This window comes from Panthera tigris, chromosome B2, assembly GCF_018350195.1.
Source record: "Panthera tigris isolate Pti1 chromosome B2, P.tigris_Pti1_mat1.1, whole genome shotgun sequence".
Classification (NCBI taxonomy): domain Eukaryota; kingdom Metazoa; phylum Chordata; class Mammalia; order Carnivora; family Felidae; genus Panthera; species Panthera tigris.
Genome location: NC_056664.1, coordinates 15234783 through 15261478, shown reverse-complemented (window position 1 = coordinate 15261478; position 26696 = coordinate 15234783). Strand labels below are relative to the sequence as shown.

General features: G+C 48.1%; 1 protein-coding gene across 4 annotated transcripts in view; it reads left to right on the top strand.

The window, feature by feature from the left end:
* The first annotated feature begins 4098 nt into the window (after nt 1–4098).
* SIRT5 (sirtuin 5) overlaps nt 4099–26696 on the top strand; it is a 37019-nt gene continuing 14421 nt past the window's right edge. For 2 of the 4 annotated variants that reach the window (XM_042985699.1, XM_042985697.1), the window contains exons 1-5: nt 4851–5035; nt 11053–11202; nt 15037–15170; nt 22440–22665; nt 25550–25637. In XM_042985699.1, coding sequence (XP_042841633.1) covers nt 11088–11202; nt 15037–15170; nt 22440–22665; nt 25550–25637 — 563 coding nt within the window. In that variant the 5' untranslated portion in view covers nt 4851–5035; nt 11053–11087. Of the gene's footprint in view, nt 4306–4640; nt 4684–4850; nt 5036–11052; nt 11203–15036; nt 15171–22439; nt 22666–25549; nt 25638–26696 lie in introns of those variants that run through there. The other 2 variants (XM_007089747.3, XM_042985698.1) reach the window with 2 other exon arrangements.

Below are 26696 nucleotides of genomic sequence, written 5' to 3'. Positions count from 1 at the left end.
CATGGCGGTACCCATGTTTTTCTTTGTCTGACTTACTTCATTTAACATAACAACCTCTAGGTACTTCCTGTTGTTGCAAGTGGCAACATTTTATTCTTTTTTTATGGCTAGGTAATATTTCTATACGTAGAAATTCATTTATCCATGGACATTTGGGCTGCTTCCATACCTTGGCCATTGTAAATAATGCTGCAATAAACATAAGGGCGCATATATGTTTTCAAATTAAGTAGATGCTGTTTTTGAGTAGGAAAACTCAATATCGTAAGTATCTGTCAATTCCCCCCATGTTAGTTTATAAATTTAACTTGATCCCTTAAAAAATACCAATAGAATTTGGCTTTCAGAAATGGGCAGGTTTAAAAAAAATTTTTTTTAATGTTTATTTATTTTTGATAGAGCGAGACAGAGCGTGAATGGGGGAGGGTCAGAGAGAGAGAGGGAGACACAGAATCCGAAGCAGACTCCGGGCTCTGAGCTGTCAGCACAGAGCCCGACTTGGGGCCTGAACTCACGAACCATGAGATCATTACCTGAGCCGAAGTCAGACGCTTAACTGACTGAGTCACCCAGGTGCCCCAAAACATGGATGTTCTAAACATGAAAAGAAAGAACAGGGCTCTTGGATACATTAACCTTAAAAACGAAACAGTTATTTTAAACCAGCAAAAATGGGTTTATTCTGGAATCGAAGTGGAGAATTGCAATTTGACACAGCAATCTGCAGCAAACCACAGGCACGTCCAACAAAAGAGAGGAAAGAAATGTTATTTTATGGAGAAGGAGGAAGTTGGAAGTGGTTGGTTTTTTTTTTTTTTAACGTTTATTTACTTTGAGAGAGCGAGCAAGCACGTGCACGAGTGGGGGAGGGGCAGAAGGAGAGGGAGAGAGTGAATCCCAAGCAGGCTCCACACTGTCAATGCAGAGCCCAATGTGGGGCTCAAACTCATGAACTGCGAGATCATGATCTGAGCCGAAATCAAGAGTCGGAGGCTTAACAGACTGAGCCATCCAGGTGCCCTGGAAGGGGCTGTTTTGAATGAAAGTCCACTGGACAAAGGCAAGAGTTCAGGGTGATGAAGGCTTCTCATTGGCTGGGTTGCAGGAGTAGAGGTGCAATGCACATCTTTTCCCTGTTGGCGCCTGTCATTGAGGATTCTTCCCTATTGGCCATTCTTTGTTGGGACCTGAAATTGACAATTCTTGTAATTGATGTTGAGTGATAAGGGTTCCCCTTCTGCCCTCTGGACTTTAGTGAAGTTTCCCTTTATTAATTATCACAGACATTAGGAATAAGGGCACTGACTCCCCTACACCTCGCCATCCAACTACTAGAAGATTGCGCCCTCGTTGTTCCAGATTGCTGTCTGATATAACCATTTCCTCATAACCTGGCTTCCCGCACCACAGAGCATGCAAACACCTGCACCCCTCATTTCCTGCCTTCCACCACTCACAGCTGTTTTGCTATATCCTATGCAGCTGTATTGTATGCAGATGGACTGACCAGCTGACTGAAGTGAAAGCCAAAGCCCTGGATGCTGTGTGTGCGGGATCCCTCCGAGGGCGAGGCCGTTCTTTGTGCTAACCACTCCTCGGGCCTCATACCGAAACCTGAAGAACCTGAGGGGCTGTGCAGACGCGTTCTTGCTCTCTTGCCTTTCTCCACACAGGGCCCAAGATGGCGGGGGGTAGATGGGGGGATGAGCGTCACATCGGCGTGTGATTGTGGAAACAGACTAGAGCTGGGAAATGTATCATCTACGCGGCTGGGGTTTTGCACCATTTCTGGGTGGTGTTTATATCTCTTCTAGTTTTGCGGTCTTGATGTCGATTTTCTTGTTGTTCTCCCTTAGTACTGAGTAAAACCCTTAGAAACTTGTAGCTTTCTCCTAAGCATGTCAAAATCAGTCAATCGGTGAAGGATGCCAAGTCTAGATGTTTACATCCGTGTTTACATTTGCACCAGAGCTTAAAGAGGACAGTCCACCCTTAAGAGGCAGCGTGGCAATCAGCAAAGTGAGCGACTCGGACAGAATATACATGGGGTGCCTGGGGTGGCTCAGTTGGTTAAGTGTCCAAAGCCTGATTTCTTTTTTTCCTAAAATGTTTATTTAATTTGAGGTGGGCAGGGGGAGATAGAGCTCGCACATGCAGGGGGTGGGGCAGAAAGAGAGAATCCCAAGCAGGCTTCATGCTGTCAGCACAGAGCCCAACTTGGGGCTCAATCTCACAAACTGAGCCACCCAGGTGCCCCTTGATTTTGGCTCTGGTTATGATCTCACAGCGCGGAGCCTCCTTGGGATTCTTTCTCCCTCTCTCTCTGCCCCTCCCCTGCTCACGCATGCGTAATCCCTCTCTCTCTCTCAAAGTAAATAAACATTTAAAAAAAGAGTGGGGGGGGGGGGGGAGATTTTCTTCCCAGAGGGAAAGTTTGGCATGTCTGAATTTCACTAAAGGGAGGAGGCAAGATTCTACTGCCTAGCGTATGTACTCCTAAATTCTTATATCACCTCCTTCATTATGCCAGGAAAACCTCTGCAAACAGGTAGTTAATCGATAAACTGCTTTTGCTTGTTTACTTTTGCTTTGTTCTGTGCTGCTCGGGACTCCTAAGCAACGTGAAAGGAAAAAGTAATTTACTTCTTCATTTTGGTAAAGACAGCCAAGCCATTCTCCTCTCCATGCTAGGCTGCTTTTCCTGTGAGGTTGCTCATTTACTCGTGTGACACATATTAATTGAATTAATAAATTGAGTATCCACTGTCAGGCCCTGTGAGGCACTGGAAATACCACTGTGAGCAAAGAAAGACAAAAAGGTCATCTTCGGGGATGCTTACAGCCTGGTGGAGGGGAGACAATGGAATCCAATAAACAGCAGTGCATTTGAAACCTTCACTGGGATAATTGCTGTAGTGCTGTAAGAGCCTGGATCAGGAACAAGGGATCTCACACATTGGGGGGAGAGCTGGGGTCAGAGAAGGCTTCCTTGAGGAAGTTACGACTGAGGGGGGCCGGGAAGGTTGAGAGGAGTTACTCTTGAGGGAATAGGGAAAGAACGTTTCAGGAAGAGGGGACAGTCTTTGTTTTGAAAGAACAAGGCCATCGGGAGATTCAGCGGGAGTTGCTTGAAAGATGGCAAGGATAGTAGCTAATGATGCTTCAGGAGGAACCGTCAGCTCACCCAAGTCTGGAAGAAGGGATGGCGTTGAGGGGTTGGTATGGAGGGTTGCTGTAGGGAGGAGACTCCTGGACCTTGATGGACGGCCACGCCCCAGAGGTGGGTGAACATGTGGGCGGAGGCAGAGGGCTACATGTTGGGCCTTGAAACCATGAAAGGTTGCAGGGAAGGGCACTGCCCCCCCCCTCCCGCCCCAGCTCCCTGCACCCAGTATCTGAATGTAGGAAAGGATGAACACTCAAAGGCTAATCTCACATGCACACGAAACCATGGAACAACACTGTAGTAAGAGAAAGTGTGTGTGGAAGCCCCGACCTTTGTTATCTGCAGCTAAAGCACTTAGGTTCGAATCTTAGCTCTATCAACAGCTTTTCTGCCTCGGGCATCACTTCCCTGGGTTTCTATTTCCCCACCAGTGAAGTAGGGATAACAGGGAAGATTTAAACTGGTTAAGGCTGGGCACCTGGGCCCCTCAGTAGGTTAGCATCCTGGCTCTTGGTTTTGGCTGAGGTCAGCCATCTCACAGTTCGTGAGTTCAAGCCCAGTGACCGGTTCTGTATTTGGCAGCACAGACCCTGCTTGGAGTTCTCTCTCTTCCTCTCTCTCTGTCCTTCCCATGCATTCTCTCTGTCTCAAAATAAACTCAAAAAAAAAAAAAAAAAAAAAAAAAGAAACTGGCTAAGGTATGTTAAGCACTTACAAGCGTCTGTCACAAAGTAAGTGCCACATAACGTGGAGGGGGTAGGGGGGAGGGAAATGGTTACATGTGAGGCCCTCCTCCCATATCCTTGGATTCCCTAAGCCCCTGAGGGGCTGCGAGAGCCTACAGGAGCAAGAGAGGCTTCCAAAGTAGGCTGAATTTCCAGCCAACTAGGAAGTGATTGAGGTCTGACACCAGAAAACAAATGTCAAGGTAACGTTTTTTGCACCCAGGTTCTCAGGCCACTTCCGGTTCAGATCCACGGGCACACCCGTAGGCAGTTCTACTGCAAGAAGGCTCGTGCTGGTGGTCAGCCTGAATCAAAAGGAAGAAACCTCAGCGATTTTAAGGGAAATCAGACACGTGGAGCCACCTGGGACACCCTGCCCTAGAGACCCTCAAACTGTTCCCTTGGGACACCCAGGTAAAGATCTCAGGGGTCGCTGCCCGGAAACCCGGCTAACCATCTTTGGAGATTGCTTTTTCCAGTGTTTGAAGTGCTCTGTCCGGAAGCTGTGTGATCCGGCCGGACGAAAGCAGGTAGTAATTCACGACACCTCGGGGAAGCGCGCAAAGACGCGGCAAGACACCGCTCCCGGCTCCGCTCCGCGGTCGCGCAAAGCGACCGTCGCTGGCGGACAGACAGGAGCGGGGGTGGCCCCCGCCGTTCGCGAGCGCGGCCAGGCTGGGTGTCCGGCAGGGGCCGCTGCAGCGGGGCAGGTGGCGGGCCCGCCCCGCGGCCTCCACGGCCCGCCCCCTGCGTCAGGGCCGCCGCCGCCGCCGCCGTTCCCGCCTCCGGCAGGTGCGTCTCCGCGCGGCCCGCGGGCTCGGCGGCCCGTCCTCCGCTCCCCGCCGGGGGTCCCAGCCCAGCACCGACCGGAGCGGACTCGAAGCTCCGCCGGCCGAGGCGGGCCGGGGGGCGGTGCCGGCGGGCGCATGCGCGCTCCCCTCTTCCGGGGCCCACGATGGGTGGGAGGGCGAGGGGGAGGGGAGCGGAGCTCGCTTCTGCGGGAGGACCCCAGGAGGCTCCCCGGGCGGGGCCGCGCCCCGTGCGGAGCCCCGAGCCCGGTGGTGGCACAGCTCGCGGGCACCTGCCGCCCGAGAGACGAGGGAGGGGGCAAGAAGCGAGGTTCAAAGTCACTCGGCCGGATCAGGTGGGCCTGGCGGCCCCCCTCTGTAGGGGGAGCCGCAGGGGGGCTCCGAGTGGAGCCATTGTGGCCACCGCAGCAGCCCGGGTCGCAGATGATGGTGGCCTGGGCCAGACTGGGGTGTGAGATGTGAAAGGGAGAGGTCAGGTTCAAGGAGACGATGCCTTAAGGCTTTGCGCGGAGAAGGTGTGGGGAAGGTTCTGGAGCTCAGGCGGGGCTGTGTGAGGTGGGAGCGCCTGTTGGACATTGGAGGGGCGGATGGGAGACCCAGAGAGGTAGCAGGAAAATCTGGAAAGTGTGGTGCCTGGAAATCAGAAGGAGCAAATGTTTCCTGTAGAAGTGATCAAATGGGTCGGAGGCTGGACATGGCCAAGTAGGAGGATCCGGACGACCATTGGGTTTAGCAAGGTGGATGGAAGTCACTGGTGGCCTTGACAAGAGCAATTGGTAGAGGGGTGAGGGAATAAGTGTGCTAGTGGGGACTGGTACATTGCACTTAACTCCTAGGGTTTCAGAAATTATTTGTGTCAGTTTTTGCAGTTCCTTTGCCATATACTTACGTATTTTAAATCAGTGTTTTTCTCTTGACTTCCTGATGGAGCCTTTCATTTATAGTATTTTTCAGCACTGAAAAATACACAGGGAACAGAGAGACGTTGTTCTTTTCTTCTAATTCAGTAGGTGATTTCAAAAGTCTGGTTAAACAGGGAACTGCCATTCACCCAGAGGAATGTCAGTGTTTGGGGAACCAGTCCTGCACCCAGAAAGCTCCCAATGACTGTTTGATGAGTTAGTTTATTTTCTCCCCTGTGGTCTGTCTCCCACCCTGAAGATAAAAGGCAGAGTAATGGAGTTCTCCATTCTCCGACTCAGCACGGCTGTGGCCTGTGCTGCTTAGAGGAATTTGCTTTTACACTTGAACAGGGTCGTAAGCTTGTAGAAGGTAGACCACTCCGACCAGCCCCCCCACCCCCGAAAAGCAGATAAATGTTGGCACAGAAGATATTTCCAATAAATACTTTGTGGGAGTATCTTGAAAATAGTCTTATGTTCTGAGCATTTCCAATCTGGGAAGTAAATTTCAGGTGGCACTGCTGTATTTAATCTCTAGTCTGCACATTCACTGAAAGATTTGCAGAACATCTTTTAAATTAACGGAAAACTTAGCAAAATGGTTCCTACACTCATTAAAAACATCATGTGAGATGTTCACCAATAAAACAGGAAGCGGAGTGGGTTTTGTGAGACCAGAAATTATCTCACTGATTGACTACTTCAGATAGACAATGAAAAACTTGCATTCTGAGATGCCTGGATGGCTCTGTTGGCTAAGCGTCCGACTCTTGATTTTGGCTCAGGTCATGATCTCACGGTTTGTGAGTTCGAGCCCCATGTCACATTCTGCATTATCAGCTTCGGATTCTCTCTCCCACTTTCTCTGTCCCTCGCCTGCTAGTTCTCTCCCTCTCTCCCTCTCTCTCAAAATAAACATTTAAAAAAAGGAAAACTTAGACTTTACTAATAAATTGATAAGTTAGTACGATAAAAGATTTGCAATACAAAGAATATAGATGTTTAGAAAGTATTTTAATTGTATTATAGTCCTTGAGTGTATGTATACATGCATATATGTGTGTGTGTGTGTGTGTGTGTGTGTGTGTGTGTGTGTGTGACATTTGGCATAATTCACATAAGACCTAAAGCTATCTTCCCAAGAAGTACTTGCTGATTGCATTTCCTGGGCAAAGAAAATAGAAACTAGTGATTTTGGGAAATATTGAAATATGATCAAGTAAAACTTTTTTCTACTTTGTGATGATTATTATTTGAGAGAGAGAGAGAGAGAGAGAGAGAGAGAAAAGAAGAGAGAATCCCAAGCAAGCTCCACATTCCATGTGGAACTCAACCCGGGACTGGATCCCAGGACTCTGGGATCATGACCTGAGCAGAAATCAAGATTCTCCCCTTCCGACCCTCCCCTGCTCACCCGGGCTCTCTCTTTCTCTCTCAAAATGAATAAACATTTTTTTTTAAAGAAAAAATAGGGGGAAAAAAAAGATTTGTTTTCATTTCATAGCTATTTAGTAGAAGACTCATCATTGAGACTCTTGTGCAAGAGAGCTACGGACAAAGCAGTGTTCCCAGCTGCTTTAGGTTGATGCCTCTGGTGCTTGGATCTTAATTCCTTAAATTCTTTACAATGCTTAATGACTTTTAACAATGTTTATTTATTTTGAGAAAGAGAGAGAATCCCAAGCAGGCTCCCCACGGTCAGCACAGAGCCCGCCCGACACAGGATTCCGTTCCACCAACCGTGAGATCGTGAAGCAAGCCGAAACCCACGGTTGGACGTTTAACCGACTGAGCCCCCCCGGGCGCCTCAAATTCCTAGTGACTTTTAAAATCCTACCTTCATGTCTGAGAAAAAAAATAAGACCGTTTATTCAGAAGCTAGCTACATGTCTTTGACAAGAAGTAGGCGAGTGTTTCATCGTATGGACGAACCACAGTGTTTTTACCCTCTTTGTAAGCTGATGGACGTTGGGTTTGCCTCCATGTTTTTGTCCTGGCTGGCACCGTGTGATGGACCCTGGTGTTCTGCTGTTGAACATAAATAATTTCCCAGAACACCGACATCACACAAGGCCACCCTGTGACCGGCGGTGAAGCAGGACGAAAACAAGACAGCTCAGTGATTAGGTCTGAACCCAGACAAAACCAAGCACGTCTCCCAAGCCACAAAAATGACAAAACATTCTCCTGCCCTGGCTGATACGAGGGACTGCAGCTTCTTGACCAGTCGTGGTGCCAGCCCCTTTTTCCTCATTGCCCCTTTTCGGTAAGATCCACTAAAATAACCAAGGCATCGTGTTCTCTGACCGCATCCAGTCCAGAACGCGGTCCCGCTTCCATGAACCCTGCTTGACCTTCCTAACACACGCCTCGATCCTGTAATAAATCCTTTCGAAGGCTGTTACTGAGACACCCCGTAGGTCTCCATGGTGTTTCTCTCTCCCCGCAACCTGCCCAGCTACAGGTGTGTTTTACTCGCACCGTAAACAACATACAGAGGCAAGTATGGTGGATCCCTGCTTCCCCTCGTGTCTCCAGACATCCTATTTCCCACCCCACCTCCAACTCTTTTCACTTACTAGTTGGGAATTCTTCCACGTTTTTAACGCAAATGCCAACGAGTACTGTGGTCCCGTAGCACTCTGGTACCTCCTATCCCCTTTCTCTTACAAAACAGTATTTATATTCTGGAGACGTCTCTCCGGGTTAGGGAGGCTGTCTTGGGGCATCTGGTTGGGTCAGTCGGTAGAGCATCCAACTGTTGAACCTGGGTTGTGAATTCAAGCCCCACATTGGGTATGGTGCTTACGTTAAAAAAAAAAAAAAAAAGAAAGAAAGGTTAGAGACAATGTCTTTATTTATTTATTTATTTATTAACATGGGACATCTGCATACTGGAGTGAGTTGTGGAATTAAATAGTCTGATTTGGCACTACAGAGTTTTGAGCCTCATCTTCCAGACATTTATTTTTAACCTCTCCGAACATCCTCTGCTCAGCTGATACCGGCCCTCACTCTGAAGTCAGGGAGCTGTCTGCTTCTAAATACTGAATCAGCCAGCAAATCACATGTGATCACTTGGTTCATTTGTGTGTTTTTTAAATTTTTTTAAATGTTTTAATTTGTTTTTGAGACACAGAGAGACCGAGCATGAGCAGGGGAGGAGCAGAGAGAGAGAGGGAGACGCAGAATCCGAAGCAGGCTCCAGGCTCCGAGCTGTCAGCACAGAGCCTGACGTGGGGCTCAAACTCTCAGACTGTGAGATCATGACCTGAGCTGAAGTCGGACGTTCAGCCGACTGGGCCCCCCAGGCGCCCCCATTTTTAAAAAAAAAAAAAATTGTAGGAAACGACACATAACATAACACTTAGCATCTTGGCCATTTTTAAGGGTACAGTTCAACAGTGTTCAGTAAGTACATTCGCGTTGTTACATAACCAATCTCCAGAACTCTCTTTATCTTACAAAACTGAAACCCTATACCCATTACTTTTATTTTTAAACCATTTTATAGTTCACATACAGGAAAATGAACCCTTTTTTCGTGTAGAGTGTTCTGTGGGTTTTGACAGACAACAATCGTAACCGCCACCATAATCAACTTGTAGGACAATTCCATCACCCCCAAAATCCCCTTGTGCCCCTTTGTGTATTCACGCCTCCCTGCTCAGGTGACCATGACATACTTTCTGTCCCCATAGTTTTGTCCCTTCCAAAATGTCATATTGGTAGAATCATACGTACCTTCTTTTTTGTCAAGCTGCATGTTGTGACTGTGCCATTGTGTTTACTGAACTCGTCCCCCACAGGTGGACAGTTAGGTTGTTTCCAGTCTCTTGCTGTTAGTCAAACTGATCTAAAGAACAACCTACAGATTCATCATTTTGGATGTGGGCAAGTCTCCCTGTTTTACAAATTTCCTCACTTGGGATTGCTAGGGCAAAGGGAAAAATGCACTTGTAATCTTTTTTTTTTTTAATTTTATTTTTGATTTTTTAAAATTTACATCCAAATTAGTTAGCATATAGTGCAACCATGATTTCAGGAGTAGATTCCTTAGTGCCCTTTACCCATTTAGCCCATACCCCCTCCTACACCCCCTCCAGTAACCCTCTTGGTTCTCCATATTTATGAGTCTCTTATGCTTTGTCCCCCTCCCTGTTTTTATATTGTTTTTGTTTCCCTTCCCTTATGTTCATCTGTTTTGTCTCTTAAAGTCCTCATGTGAGTGAAGTCATATGATTTTTGTCTTTCTCTGACTAATTTCGCTTAGCATAATACCCTCCAGTTCCATCCACGTAGTTGCACATGGCAAGATTTCATTCTTTCTGATTGCCGAGTGATACTCCATTGTATCTATATACCACGTCTTCTTTATCCATTCATCCATTGGACATTCGGGCTCTTTCCATCCTTTGGCTGTTGTTGATAGTGCTGCTATAAACATCGGGGTGCACTTGAACTTGGTCGAGCCATCGTAGGGCATATCGAAACAGCACACCTTTGAAACAGCACACCTGTATCCCGTGGAGAAATGCCTAGTAGTGCAGTTGCTGGGTTGTAAGGTTTTAGTTTTTTGAGGAACCTCCAGACTGTTTTCCAGAGTGGCTGCACCAGCTTGCCTTCCCAGCGCCTGTAATCTTGATAGGTTGTCTTCCAAAGGGATTATGAAGTTTTGGTAAATGTGTTCTTTTTCTATTTTCTGGATCTACAGACTTTTTCATTCTGAGTCTATCCAACAGTTTGCCCTCTAGATAGAAGTCAGCCCTGCCAACTACCCTTTTGATGTCATTGATCTAAATATTGTCTTTCTCTGTGTCTGTTTCCCTTTTATACGTTTCCTCGGGGATGGATAAGAATCTACTAACTGTGCTTTAAGTCACAAGTTCCTTTGACCTGATGTCATCTTGATCCCATTCGTTGTCATAGTATGTGTCTTCCCTGCCTTGTTCTGTTCTCAGTTAGTTTACCTTCTCGTAGAAACTGTCTTTTGACCCAAAGTTGAGAAGACACACCTTTTTCTTACCTTTTCATACGTTTTAAAAAGCAGAAGAACTTGTTTTCTGAATGAATTCTCACATCTTACCCCTTCCCAAGCCTCTAGGGCAGCGGTTCTCAAACCTGAACATTTATCAGAATCACCTGGAGACAGACGGGGGCCCCACCTGCAAAGTTTCTGAATCAGTGGATCTGCGGTGGAGCCCCTGACTTTGCAATTTCTAGTAAGATCTCAGGTGCTGCTGCTGGTCTGGGGACCTGTCTTTGAGAACCACTGCTCCAGGGCACCAGGAACAGCTTGAAAACACAGACTGAAAACCGTTGCTTTAGAGGATGCATTGCCCTCAAGATCTGTTACTAATGATTTTTGTCAAGGGCCTTCTTACTTTTATATACACGTGTAGAAATAGAAGTTGACTGTTTCTGTTTGTGTCTGTGTTTTTTTTCTGAAGCCCATCTCTGGAGTTAGGACTACAAAGAAAACCTGATGCAACCTCTTCAGATTGTCCCCTGTCGATTACTCTCCTGGCTGCATAGTGGACTGAAGTCTCCAGTCTCCACCAGAACCCGGATTTGCCCGACGATGGCTCGACCAAGTTCAAGTAGGTCTTTCTCAGCCTGCCACTCCTTTATCTCCGGTGGAATTTAAAGTACCTGAACGTTCCTACACTTTGAGGGGGTAATGTCTGTAGTGGAGTGGGTGCTGGGCAAGATTTTGGAGAAAGCCACAACTGCCCTCCTGCCCTCAGGCAAGCCCCCTGCAGGTCAGGATCTGGGATCATCTCCTAGTAGGTCAAGTGCAAGCCCATTGAAGACATTTTATTGCTTCTCCCAGAATGTTTGCATTCAAGCTTCTCACATAAGATTTGCATTTAAATTTTTTTTAAATGTTTATTTTTGAGAGAGAGGGGAGGGGAGAGGCAGAGAGAGAGAGAGACAGAGAGAATCCTAAGCAGGCTCCCAGCTGTCAGCGCAAAGCCCGACGTGGGGCTCAAACCCACAAACTGTGAGATCATGACTTGAGCTGAAGTCGTATGCTCAACTAACTGAGCCACCCGGGCGCCCTGATTTGTACTTTAAAATCCTCACCTCTCAGCAGGAGGGGAAAGCAGGAGACTGTCCTACAGGGTAACGTGGAGTAGATTTTCTACTTCAGAGATAGATTAAAAAAAAAATTTTTTTTTAATGTGTATTTTTGAGAGAGAGAGAGAGGGAGAGTGCGAGTGGGGGAGGGGCAGAGAGAGAGGGAGACACAGAATCCCAAGCAAGCTCCAGGCTCCCAGCTGTCAGCACAGAGCCTGATGCGGGGCTCAAACCCACGAACCATGAGATCATGACCTGAGCGGAAGTCGGACACTCAACCGACTCAGCCACCCAGGCACCCCTTGATAACGACTTTTTTTTTAAGTTTACTTATTTATTTTGAGAGAGAGAGCAAGCTGGGGAGGGGCAGACAGAGAGAGAGAGAGAGAGAGGGAGAGAGTTACAGGCAGGCTCCGTGATGGCAGCACAGAGCCCGATGTGGGGCTCCATCTCCTGAACTGTGAGATCATGGCCTGAGTTGAAATCAAGAGTTGGACGCTTAACCAAGTGAGCCACCCAGGCGCCCCGAGGTAGGATTTATATCTCTACCTGGGCCCTTAGTCTGCAGGGAGTATAGAGTCTTAACAGATTTATATACTAAAAGGACCTTGGATGAGCCTGTTCAAGAGTGCTGAATTCAGGGTGGCATTGAAAGGCCAAGCTGACCTCTTTTGGCCTCATTTTCAACTTCTGGATTTTTCTAATCCTGCAAGTGTGCTCAGACATAATGGCCCCTGCTTCTGTTTTGCCCACCCTCAGAAATAAAAAGAACCCAATCCCTTGGTGCTCCTGGCTGTGGAGAACAGGGCAGGCTGCTAGAGGCTGTAGTGAGACCCACGGTTGTGCCTGGCTTCTGCCCAGAGCGGGCCGTCTGGGTTTGGAAGTGCAAAGTGTCCTGCTGTGTTAGGAAATGTTCTTTTCTTGTCTTCTTTTCTTTTCTTTTCTTTTCTTTTCTTTTCTTTTCTTTTCTTTTCTCTTCTCTTCTCTTCTCTTTTCTTTTCTCCTCTTCCTTTTTCTTCTTTTAGGATTTCGCACCACGTTAATGTATTATATCTTAAATCCTGTTTTCCAAGAACCAAACCTAAGTTGCCCTTTTTGTTTCTAGACATTGCTTTTAAAGTGGGACCTTTTAAAGGAGTCACTTGGACCTGGGATCTTTTCATCAGTGGGATGACAAGAGTTTACATTTCAGGTGAAAAAGACTCTTAGAGCTGGAGAAAGTTTTATGGGTGAACTTTGAAGTCCTTGAGGATCTTTGTAGGGTTTGAACCCAGGAGTCGCACAAATAGCCCCGAGTAAAATACTTGCCCGTTTTCTTATGAAGCATCTTCTTTATCCATTCATCCATTGGACAGGAGATTAGATCAGACTGCAAACCCGAATCTACCCAGACGGGGTTCCTTTTCTCCTGGTTGGTCAGCTTTCGTGGGCCTCATTTCTCACAGTGGTCTATCTCCGAAAGGGACGTGAGCGTGGGCTGAGCTTTGGTGTGGTTGGCAAATGGTGGTTGGGCTGGTTATACCCCAGGAACAGTGTGCCAGCACCATCTTCAGTCCTTTGAGATTTGTGCTGCCAGAAACGTGGTCCCGGAGAAGCTTCAGGAATGTGGTAGGAGAGGGAGTAGTGAGCCTCTGCGTCTTTGCTTCTGAGAGTCTGTTTTCACTCCCTGTGCATTCTTACCAGCAGCCGGAGAGGAAGGGACGGGGAGGGCAGGTTGGGTCTTTATTGAGATTCTCACCCTGGGCCAGGCGTGGAGGTGACTCTGGGCTTGTAAGGGAGGCGTCGCGGATGTATGAGAAACCAGCAGGATCTGTCTTCCCAGCCTGGGGCACAGAATGAAGTCACATTCCTTTCATGTCTAAGTTCATTGTCTCTCCACCCCCATCCTGCTATCCTTTCTCCTTTCTCCCATCCTCCTGTCATGGGCGCCATCTCTCAGGGGATGCTCATCCCGTCCAGGGGTCAACCTTGGTCACCACTGCCTCCAGCAGGAGACCAGAAAACCTTCTGTCTGCATCCGCTGAAGAACTCGTTTGCACTTTTGCCAGAATCTGCAGAGCAGGAGCCCAGGTTAGCCACTTCCAGAAGACGTCAGTGTCAAGGGGCCGCAAGCAGTGTTGGTCCGGCTTTTGCTTCTCCAGCGGGAGGGCTGAAGCGGGAGTTTCTCTTCTCCTGGCAGCTTGTGCTCAGCTCTGCACCGCTTGGGCCCGGCCTCCGGGGGCCCCAGCACCACTCAATGGCGTCACCAAGTCACTCTTAACCAGGGACGAGGACATTTATTGCAAGGGCGGACTCTCCCTGGTGGTCCACTCACAGTGCTTGGTGCGGAGCCTGGGGCGTGGCGCGCCCTCACTGAAGGACGGTTGCTGCTGCCTCTGTTGGTCAGAGCTGGAGAGGGAGAAGGCCTGGAGGTGCAGAACAAGGCCCCCCATCCCAGACAGCGAGCCAGCCGTAGTCTGTGACCTGCTCTCCGGTTATGCTCTGGGTTCACCTGCTTTTTGTGACCCCAAGTCCCTGGTGATGTCTTGCTGAAAGATCCAGCTGTTGCTTGAGTTGTAAAGAACGTGGTCCAGGTTTGGAGCCGAGCATCTGTTCACAGGGGAGGGAGCCTCACCCTCAGCTTGTAATGATGCCGAGGGGACGCTGCAATTAGCAAGATCCCCAAAGGGAAGGGGATCTGGGGAGGAAGGGAAGACTCTAGGGTCCAGTGGGCCTGAGGTGAACCCTCCTACACTAGCTTGTTTTTACTGTTAGGAAGGAGGATGCGTCCCATCCATTAGCTGCTAAAAACCCCTGCGAGAGCCTGCTCTGGGGAAGGCAGTACTGTGCACATCAAACAGCTAGGGCCGCAGAGGCCACTTGTTTGCATCGGATGTCACAGGCGGATGGATGGGAGGCAGAGCTGAGATCGGAAGCCAGTGTCATGTGCCTGAAGCCCCTACTTCTTTGTTTTTTTTCTCCTTAAGTTTATCTACTTGGAGAGAGACAGAGCATGCCTGTGGGGGAGGGGCAGAGAGAGAGAGAAGGAGAGAGAGAATCCGAGCAGACAATGCAGAGCCTGATGCAGGGCTGGAACCCACGAACCCGTGAGATCCTGCCCTGCGCCAAAATCAAGAGTCGGACGCTCAACCGGCTGAGCCACCCAGGCTCCCCGTTCCTGCTTCTTTCTTAAGACGCTATACGGTCTCACATCAGGCCCCACGGGTGGCATCTTCATGGCATCGGAATGATTCTTATTTGGGTATCCTAAAATCTAATTTCTTGCAAGGTCAAGTCAAAATACGAACGATTGATACAGAATATAAATGTCCAAACAGTACAGTGGATTTATAAAGATTTTATGCTCTCTTTAGGTATGGCTGATTTTCGGAAGTTTTTTGCAAAAGCAAAGCACATAGTCGTCATTTCGGGGGCTGGCGTTAGTGCTGAAAGTGGGGTTCCGACCTTCAGAGGAGCTGGGGGCTATTGGAGAACATGGCAAGCTCAGGTGAGTGATGTTTCCAGAATACCGAGAGGTTCTACTGAAGGAAGCACAGTTTGACTCAGAGCCTGCTGATGCCTGGCCCAGAGGGAAAAAAGATTTGAAATTGACCATGACTCTTGTGCTTATTCATTTTGGCCTCAACACAAAGTCTGTATGATTAGGGTCTCAGGCATAAGCAAAGCAGCCACTTTCCTTACTTTCTAGATATGTACAGATCGCATTTATTCGTGTAACAATTTCGATTTCTTCTCGAACTTAAAGTGGAATCAGAAAAGTCGTGCTAAGCATAGCTCATTACTTTTCTATAGATCTTGAAATTAAGTATTAACACAGTTCTTAAGTGTATTTATTTATTTTGAAAGAGACAAAGGCAGCACGAGTGGGGGAGGGGCAAGGAAAGAAGGGGAGAGAGAGAATCCAAAGCAGGCTCCGCACTGTCCGTTCATAACCCAACGTGCGGCTGGAACTCACAAGCCGTGAGATCATGACTTGAGCTGAAACCAAGAGTCAGATGCTTAACTGACTGAGCCACCAGGCACCCCAAGTATTACAAATTTTTAAAGTTCCTGTGAACTTTCATGTTTGAAACCAAAGTTGCAATTTTGAAGGCTTAGGGCTCGACGTTTAAAAACTTTATACGGGGGCGCCTGGGTGGCTCAGTCGGTTAAGTGTCCGACTTCAGCTCAGGTCACGATCTCATGGTCCGTGAGTTCGAGCCCCGTGTTGGGCTCCGGGCTGATGGCTCGGAGCCTGGAGCCTGCTTCCAATTCTGTGTCTCCCTCTCTCTCTGCCCCTCCACCGTTCATGCTCTATCTCTCTCTGTCTCGAAAATAAATAAAAACATTAAAAAAAAAAAAAACTTTACACGAAGGCCATTAGAATGGAAACTCTATGGGCACGGACTTTTTAAAAACAGACTTGTATTGGGGCGCCTGGGTGGCTCAATCGGTTAAGCGTCCGACTTCGGCTCAGGTCATGACCTCACGGTCCGTGAGTTCGAGCCCCGCGTCAGGCACTGTGCTGACAGCTCAGAGCCTGGAGCCTGCTTCCAATTCTGTGTCTCCCTCTCTCTCTGACCCTCCCCCATTCGTGCTCTCTCTGTCTCAAAAATAAATAAACATTAAAAAATAATTTTTTAAAAACAGACTTGTATTATGGTATAATATACAGATGACCCTCAAACCACACAGGTTTGAACTATGCAGATCCACCTACGTGCGGATTTTTTTTATACATAGCGTAAAACTTTTTAGAGATTTGTGACAGTTTGAAAAAACTCTCACATGAGCCCCGTAACCTAGACATTTCTAAAAATCTAAGACAAAGTTAGGCATTTCGTGAATGCATAAAATACATGTGGATACCAGTCTGTCTTTTATCATTTACTACCATTCAAATTTATTGCAAAAAGAAGAATTTGCCAGAACTTAGGCACGCAAATGCAGAGCCTATATGGTGCCATTCGTAGTCTAGAGCATTGTAAACACATGTGAAGATACAGTGTTAAATCATAACTACGTAAAACTAACTGCAGTGCACACGGTACCTCTGTAGTGATTTCGTAGCCACCTCCTGTGGCTGTTGCCATGAGCTCACGTGTTGCGAGTATCTGCTTAAAATATGGTGTGACACAGGATGTCTGGGTGGCCCAGTTGGTTAAGTGATCAACTCTTGATTTTGGCTCAAGTCACGATCTCACAGTTCGTGGATTCGAGCCCCCTGTTGGGCTCTGCACCGACGGCCCGGAGCCTGCTTGGGATTCTCTCTCTCTCTCTCTCTCTCTCTCTCTCTCTCTCTCTCTCACTCTCTGCTCCTCCCCCACTCATGCTCTGTCTCTCCCTGTATCAAAAATAAATAAAACATTAAAAAATTTTTAAAAGAAAAAATAAAAGGAAATTCATGAAGCCATTGCTGTAGCTATACCAGCAGGTGCAAAAACCTTGCACTTTGGATGAAATATGTTTGTATCTCATATTGAAAATGCAGCTTTAGGGCACCTGGGTGGCTCAGTCAGTTAAGCATCTGACTCTTGATCTCAGCTAGGTCATGATCTCACAGTTTGTGGGTTTGAGCCCCGCCATCGGGCTCCATGCTGACAGTGCGAAGCCTGCTTTGGATTCTCTCTCTCTCTCCCCCTCTCTCTGCCCCTCGCCCACTCGTGCTTGCTCGCTCTCAAAAATAAATAAATAAACATTAAAAAAAAAAAAAAGAAAACGCAGCTTCTATACGGTTTCAGGATTGCCGTAAGAAAGGCATACCTGTGGACTAAGCTGATTTGGGAGAAAGTGACATCATTCTATGACAACTTAGAGCACAAAGAAAGCAAAGGACCTAAAGCTGGAGACTTTAGTGCAGGAGATGGTTTGATAACCTCAGAAAGAGGTTTGGCTTTAAAAAATGCCAAGATCGGGGTGCCTGGGTGGCTCGGTTGAGCGTCCACCTTGGGCCGACGTCATGATCTCAGGGTTCGTGAGTTCGAGCCCTGCGTCAGGCTCTGTGCTGACAGCTCAGAGACTGGAGCCTGCTTTGGATTCTGTCTCCCTCTCTCTCTGCCCCTCCCACTCACATTCTGTCTCTTTCTCAAAAATAAATTAACGGAAGCAGCTTCTGTCAACCAAGAGGCAGCAGACAAGTTCCCGGATGCCGTTAAGAGAATCATTGAGGAGAAAGGATGTCTGCCCAAACAGGTTTTTAACATAGACGAAAGTGCCCTATTCTAGGGGAAAAAATGCTACAAAAAACATTTACTAGTAAGAAAGAGAAGTGATCGCCAGGATTTAAGGCCAGAAGGGATAAGCTAACTCTATGGTTTTGTACAAACGCAGTCGGGTTTCTGATCAGACGGCCCTTCTCTAAAGAGCCGCTAACCCCCAAGTTCTGAAGGGAGAATATAAATATTTTCCTGTCTTGTACAAGAAGAAGGCCTGGACACCAAGAATCCTTTTTCTGGGTGGGTCCCTGATGAAGTATCTTTGATTTCAGACAGTACCCTGTCCCAGAACCCTGTGAGTCCAACACCGAAGGCTTCAAACTGATCTCCTCACCTCCAAACAGCGTCTCTAATTTAGCCTCTAGATCAGGGGTCAGAAGGACCTTTAATGCTCACGACACACGGTGTCCTATGGAAAGGATTGTCAACGCTGTGGAAGGGAACCCCAACAGAGAGCGTCACAGAAGTCTGGAAGGATTTCACCAGAAGGTGCCATTGTCGTTACAGAAAAAAGCCGCGAGAGCCACCAAGCCCGAAACAATAAATTCCTGTTGGAGAAAAGTCCAGACGTCGTGTGTGACTTCTTGGGATTTATCACGCAGCCCGTCGGGGAAACCATGAGAAAGATTATGGCTCTGGCAAAAATGGCGGAGGGGCGGGAGGGAGGTGAAGGGTTTTAAGATCCGGATCTTGGAGAAATTCGAGCGCTAAAGACACACGCCAGAGGCACCCACAGGAGTCGACGTGATGGAGGTGAGAGCCTTGGAACCAGTGCCAGACAACGAGGACGAAGATGCAAAAGCAGCTCAGGAGACAAACCGATGTTAGACAGTCTGGCAAAAGCGTTCCGATGATCCGGATGTGGGACTTGAACTCACCAACCATGAGACCATGACCTGAGCTGAGATCGCGAGTTGGACGCTCTACCGGCTGAGCCACCCAGGCGCCCCTTGACTTCTTTTACGAGACAGACTTGGGCACTGTCCCTAAAGCAAATGGTGGAGGAAGAATTGCTTCTGTGTGGGACCATTTTGAGAGAAATGAAAAGGCAAAAAAGTTGGGCAGAGATTGCGATGTATTTCTGTGAAGTCACACCCAGTGTGCCTGCCTCTCCAGCCTCCCCTTCCACCTCCCCCACCGCTCCCTCCCCTGATGCCGCTGGGACAGCAAGACCCCCCCGTCCTCCTCCCCCGCCCCGGCCTTCTGGAAGGCAATGAGGATGGAGACTTTATGATGACCCGCTTCCACTTAGTGAATAATAAATGATCATCGCGCCACACAGTTGATAAGCCGGCCCGTCGTGCATGCGTGTGTCTTCGTGTGAGAACCTCATAACCGTAGGGCTCAGACCATAGGAGGTGTCTTGTGTCGTGCCCGTTATCACCCAAGAATTCATCGTGTGCGCCATCCTGTGTTCACTTGCATGGAAGTGCATCGCCCACCCGTACGGAGGCATAAAGTGAGTGATAGTTAACATGAGGTTCCTAAGGTGTTAGTTTTCTCACGGTTCTCGAACGCTGCTTTTGAGGAATTACGGTACACTACAGTGAGCGTCTCTTACAATTTGAGAAACCGTGTATCAACCTATCACCACAGGCAAGTGTTTTTTTTTTTTTTTTTTTTTTTTTTTAACATTTATTTATTTTTGAGACAGAGAGAGACAGAGCATGAACAGGGGAGGGGCAGAGAGAGAGGGAGACACGGAATCAGAAGCAGGCTCCCGGCTCCGAGCCATCAGCACAGAGCCCGACGCGGGGCTCGAACTCACGGGCCGTGAGATCATGACCTGAGCTGAAGTCGGCCGCTTAACCGACTGAGCCACCCAGGTGCCCCACAAGTGGTTTGTTTTTTTTTTAAAGTTAAGTGTTTCTAACACTGTGTTATGAATATGATTGTGATACCGTATGCCGTAAAGATGTTATAACCACTCACCCAGCGTATGGGCTAGCTACCGCGGAGCAATCGTATCCATTTCAGTCATTGCTGCTGCTTCATTACTGACGTATGAATTGTGTTATGCGTGAATAAATACGAACTTTTCACATTGCCTTTTACGTGTTTTTTAATGTTTATTCATTTTGAGAGAGAGAGAGAGAGTGTGTGTGCACGAGCAAGGGAAGGGGAGAGAATCTCAAGCAGGCTTCACGCCCAGCATGGAGCCCAGTGTGGGGCTCGATCTCAGGACCATGAGATCATGACCTGAGCTCAGATCAAGAGTCTGATGCCTTAACCAACTGAGCCGCCCCAGTGCCCCTCTTTTATTTTTTGAGGTCTACCGTTAGTAATACGTAGAGCATCTACAGTGTTTTGTATCATATATAAGAATATTGATGTAGATACTGACAGATGATTCACGCTGTGAATGGACAATGTACTTTGGGTATCGATACGTACAGTACTGTAAATGTATTTGCTCTCCCTTAGGATTTTCTTAATAGCATTTTCTTTTTTCTAGCATACCTTCTTGTAAGAATACATTATGCAATACACGTAACATGCAGAATGTGTGTTAATTGCCTGTTTATTTTATCAGTAAGGCTTCCAGTCAACAGTAGGCTGTTAGTAGTTAAGTTTGGGGGAATCAAAAGTTATACGCAAGATTTTTTAATGCACAGAGGTCGCTGCCCTTTACCCCCACGTTGTTCAAGAGTCAACTGTACGTACAATAAAATTCACTAGTTTGAAAGCGTGCCATTTAATGAGTTTTGACAAGTGTGTCCCGTAGCGTAGCCATGACCATGATCATGGGCCCAGAATATAACTTCAGGCCTTTTGCAGTCAGCCTCCTGCTCTCCCCCGGCTCAGGAAATCCCAAGTTTTGGAGTGCAGGAAGTTTTGTCTGCCCTTTTTTTTTTTTTTTAATGTTTATTTATTTATTTATTTATTTTGAGAGAGAGAGAGGGAGAGTGTAAGTGGGGGAGGGGCAGAGAGCTAGAGAACACAAGGGGGGGGGGGTGGTGGGTAGAGACAGAGGCTCTGAAGCAGGCTCCCCGCTGACAGCAGAGAGCCCAACGCAGGGGGCTCAAACTCGCGAACCTTGAGATCATGACCTGAGCTGAAATCAGACGCTGAACCGACTGAGCCCCCCAGGCACCCCCGTCTGTTTTACGCATTGCTCTATCCCCAGCTCCCGGAACTCTGGCACACGTGAGTGCTTGAGTTGGGTGAATGGAGGCCATCGTGCATAGTTACTTCAGTGCACGAATTCCACATTTCGTGGGTAGTTTCTTGTTAAATGAAGGGCTGATGAACCTGCCTTTCCTGCCCTATCACATGCCCCCGGCTGGCAGATGTTCAGGATGTTCTGTCGCCTCTCTGCTGCCCTCCAGGTGAGCCTGTGGCTGTAGCCGTGGGGATCGTTGCCTTAAGGATGAAGGAGTGGGGGAAGGAGGGCAGAGGGCCATTAGGGTCCCGGAAGAAAGAGGAGGCTCAGAAAGCAGCCGCTGAAGCCGAGAGGCAGGGGGCGGGGGGGCTCGGAGGGTCTCGGGGGGTGCTTTGAGAGGAGAGGATAGTCAGAAGTGTCAAAACAGCTCAGGGTTTGTGGGGAAGTACAGGGTGGATGTCGATGATCCACGGCGTAGATGTTTGTTCCCCGTTCACTCCCCAAGTGAAGGCTGACACTGTTAGCGGGTGGAAGAGTGACCTTCGTAGGGAAAACGAAAGGCAGAACACCACCACCACCGCAATGAAGATCTAGAACGTTTCGGTCATTGCCAGAGGCTCCCTTTTGCCCTTTCCTCATAGGCTCGCAGCCCCAGACAACGACTACCCTTCTCTCTTTCACGGTAGATGAGACTCTTCTCTCCTAGAAGAGGGATCGTACTTTAAAAATACATTTTTATATATTCTGTTAATATGTGCACTGTTTTTTTTTTTTTTTTGAAGTTTACTTATTTTGAGAGTGAGAGTGGGAGAATGAGGGAGGAAGAGAGAGAAGGAGAGAATCCCAAGCAGGCCCCGCATTGTCAGCCCAGAGCCCGATGCAGGGCTCGAGCTCATGAACCTGCGATCGTGAGATGGTGACCCGAGCCGAAACCAAGCATCAGATGCTTGACCAACTGAGCCCCCGAGGCGCCCCTGTTCTTTCTGTGTGTAGTTGTGTGTGTGTGTGCGGAGCCATAATTATAGTTATAAAAAACTGAGTTTGTCAACTGTGGCCATGATCAATCGGGCGTTTTGTATTTCACTTTTTTTCCTGCATCAATGCAAGGGACCTCATATGTTTTGGGACTCCATGAAAAAAGCAGATTCAACCTGAATTACTTTCTTCCACATTATTGCTTTACTTCCTGGTCATAACTTACTCGAGTGGAAAATGGGACAGGTTGCATTATCCCTGCCTTGTAAGCGGGGAAATGAAAAGCAGTTTCTCCAAGGTCCCTTGTTGGTCCCAGGATTCGGACGGAGGCTGGCGCCCAGGCCCCTGTGCCCCGTCCGCCACACCGCGTGGGCCTAGGGCGGATGTGTTCCAGCTCGCTCCCCCCGGAAGCCGCCTGCCTCCACGTTCCAGAGCCTTAGTGCACCCTTCCTTCTCTGACTCCTGTCTCCTGTCTCACCCCCAGGACCTGGCCACCCCTCAGGCCTTTGCGCGAAACCCATCCCTGGTGTGGGAGTTCTACCACTACCGGCGGGAGGTGATGCGGAGCAAGGAACCGAACCCCGGGCACCTCGCCATCGCTGAATGTGAGGCCCGGCTGCGTGGGCAGGGCCGCCGGCTTGTGGTCATCACTCAAAACATCGATGAGCTGCACCGCAAGGCTGGCACCAAGAACCTTCTGGAAATCCACGGTGAGGCGCCCTCGCGTGGGGAGGGGAACCAGACTTCAAAACACGTGTCCTGCCATTTCCCACCTGGACCCACCGAACCACAGTCTGCATTTAGACAGGACACCCAGGCGTCTGGTGTGCGGGTCACACGGCAGAGACGCGAGTGCCCAGGGAGGCTGGCGGGAAAAGGGAAGTGTGGGCCATCGAACAACTTACGGCTTTGGCAGGAGCCGCCCGGGAAGACTCTGGCATTCCTGGGGGTGGCCGTTTCCTTTCCCCTCCTCCCCAGCTGGCCTGTCCCCTGAGGCTGAGCCTCTGCCCAGCTCTCAACAGATCAGTGACCAAGCCCGCCAGGTTTGTGACACCTGTGGAGTTTGTCTTACGTCCCGCTGGCTTCCCTCTGCCCTTGATGACACCGTCTCCCTCACGTCCTCTTTAATCCCCTCCCTCCTTTGAGCTCGCCAAAAATCTCGTAAACTCATACAGTTTCACATTTCATTCATACAAGAGCATAATCCCAAGGGCGTTTGTATTTAAGAGCCTACAAAACTTCCATCCCAAGCAACGCATTGCTAATTGTGGAATTTCCAGCAGTGGTGACCCAGGGGGGAATGGGGCTGGTTTCCTTGGGTATGCAGTGAAGTTGCCTATTTTTGCCTGGGATAACGGAAACCGAGCACTGTTCACTTGGGTCCCGTCCCTCTTTTGTGCCCTAGCCATAGTCAGCCACCTACTGACCCGGTGTCTTGTTGGCACCTTCTCCCGCTGGGTCTGGGCCACTGTCCATGCGGCTCCTCTCGTTTCTTTACACTATCAGAATGCAGGCGGTGTCTCTTGCCATGTATAAATGTGTCAGATGGGGGTGTTAACACCTGTCTTGGTTGTTTAAGGATTAAATAAGACAATATGTACATATTATTAGTTGGGGCTTACGGGGTTGCAAGCGATGAGAACTCTCTTCTAATTTAGGTAAAAACAGGTGCGCCTGGGTGGCTCAGTTGGTTGAGCAGCCAACTTCGGCTCAGGTGATGATCTCACGGTCCGTGAGTTCGAGCCCTGCGTCGGGCTCTGTGCTGACAGCTCAGAGCCCGGAGCCTGCTTCGGATTCTGGGTCTCCCTCTCTCTCTGCCCCTTCCCTGCTCGCACTCTGTCTCTTTCTCTCTCTCTCTCTGCCTCTTTCTCTCTCTCTCTCTCTCAAAAATAAACATTCAAAAAAAATTCTGATTTAGGTAAAAAAAGGAAAGCCCCTTCTTTCATCAAACTAAAGATGCCACCAATTTTTAACATGTATCGTGTTTTCAGTGTGACCCTCGCAAAGGAAATAGTCTGCCTAAGCCATCATATTTTATTATCCCTGAGCATTGTTATTTTGCACTTACCGAAATGGCCTACTAAAACTTACATAGACACAGATTTTTAGAAACTGTATCACCCTTGCACATATAAAAAACAGTGAAATATAAAAATGCACATATGAAAATGAGTGAAATAAAGTGGTTAAGATACTTCTCACGTTCCGACTCTTTCGAACCACTTCTGAATGACTCCAAGGCGTCAGTGTTTTCCAGGCGTGTTTTCCACGCATTTCCTAAGAGGCTGCTCCCCGCTCGTCTCCGCGTTCCCCTCCAAGCTGCTGACACACATCCTGGAAGTCTGATATTGGGCCTTCCTGGATCGACACCAACAGGTGTCGGGGGGAATGTACTAGACAACAGCCCGAACTCGTTTTCTTCCCCCAAATGGCCCTTTGGTGGTTTGTGGGCTGAAACGTCCAGGGCTGGCCCTTGCCCCACCCAGCAGTCCCTGGGGAATAACAGCCATGTCCCCACACGTTTCAGCCATCACTGTTCTCCTATAACAGGTGTGCCAGCGCAGGCTCTGACGGCCGCCTCACATCTGTCCTCTCGCCGGGTAGCGGTCATAGGACACATGCGATTTCAGAGATACTAACGTGGGGGAGAATGGCCTTGCCGAAATTGACAAAGTAGGGATGTTGTCTCACAGAACCCGGGAGTCCTGGGTTGGAGCTGATGTCGTGAGCAACAGTCTCCTCTTGCTCTGCCCCCCACCCCAGCTTTGTTGACTCTTTGAATAAAACCTCACTTCTCCCCGTGCATGCGGTCTGCCTCCGTGCGCCAGGCCAGTGAAGGGAGCTGTGGGCCGCTCTGGGCACCTTGCTTGGGTCACATACCTCCCTGTGACCGAAGGCCACTGCCAGAGGATTACGGTACCGTGATTGGACCAGTCGGGGGCGTGAGCCTAAGCTTGTATTTGGGGATGGGATTGACAGCTCCACCCACTCAGGGGATAGAGGAGAGATGGCTCCCCGAGGAAGGAATACTGGACGGAATGGATGAGTGGACGTCCACTCTGGTGCGTGGTGAACATTTAGTGAATCGTGGTCACCGTCGTTGCTTTAGCTCAATAAATGGGTTGCTAGTTTTAACAATTACCTGCTTCATTTGTTAGTTGCTTATGTATTTACTGAGCTGCTTTTGTAGAAAGACTCAAGATTTGTTGAGCCGACGGTAAGATTTTGCCAGTACATCCAACGTTTTGAGCCTTCGTCAGTCATGTACCTAGCAAACCACGCCCTTGGGTTGACACTGGCTTCATGTACCCTACTGACCACCTTCAAGTCCGCCTCAACATCAGGATCATTTGAGAGCTCCTTAATCATGCCATAAGTCATTTTATCTGTCTCTCTCCCTTCCAGATTACAAAATCCAGGAGGCAGATGTCTGTGGCTCAGTAGAACTGCCTTTGGATTTCCCTGGACACCTAGGGCAGGCCCATTTGTTGAAATGAACGAATAAAAACTAAATTCTGTTGTACCCCTTTAGACATGGAGACAATTCCTTCTAATTATGCTAAATTCCGGTCTTGTTTAACTTGTGTTTTTCAGGTAGCTTATTTAAAACCCGATGTACCTCTTGTGGAGTTGTGGCGGAGAATTACAAGAGTCCCATTTGTCCAGCTTTATTGGGAAAAGGGTAATGACACTGCCCTACGGAATGAGTGTACTTTGTTTTCTCTTTTAAGTTCAACATAAACGGAAGGAAATTGAACAGTAGCCTAAGATTCCTGTGGATAGTTACGAGAAATGAGACTAGATTACAGTACAGCCATAGGATAAAAGAACTATTTTGCTCAAAATTTACAATGCTAAGTGAAAACCACAGGACCTAACTCTTATCTAATATGATCCAAACTTCATATTTAAACACATGCACGTGCACACACACACACACACACACACTCATGCAAACACACGCACACCCCATGTGGGTATACCTGGTATATAGATAACAGATCAGAAGAAAAGACAACAAAATATTAACAGTGATTATCAAGAATAGTGGGGTTATGGGTAATTTTGATTAGTTCTTTATATCTTTCTGGAGTTTTTCTAACATTTCTGTGATGAGCACGTACTGTTATAACTAGGGAAAAAAATAAGAGTAGACTCGAAATATTGAGAAAAAATTTACCTGGCCATTTAAAAAAAAATTTTTTTTTAATGTTTTTAATGTTTATTTACTTTTGAGAGAAAGAGAGAGAGAGACAGAGGTGTGAGCAGGGGAGGGGCAGAGAGAGGGAGACACAGAATCCAAAGGAGGCTCCAGGCTCTGAGCTGTCAGCACAGAGCCTGATACGGGGCTTGAACTCACAAGCCTTAAGATCATGACCTGAGCCGAAGTTGGACGCTTCACCAACTGAGCCACCCAGATGCCCCTTACCTGGCCATTTTAAATCAGGATAAATTATATAGGTAATACATGAATCCAGTATCATCGCAGAAGATTCCAATGATGATGTATACAGTGCATATCAGGAAGCTCCGCCTTAATATCCTGGTGGCTCCGCCCCCTCCCCACATGCAAATTCCCTTTTCTGAGATAAAATCACTGGGTGTTAACTGTTTGGTATCTGCCCTTCCAGTACCCTTCTAAGTCAGCTTGTATTAACTATGAGTTTGGGAGCTGTATACCGCCAGGCGAATATACAGACTCACGTTATGTTTTCTCTCTGTTCTTTGATTATACCAATGT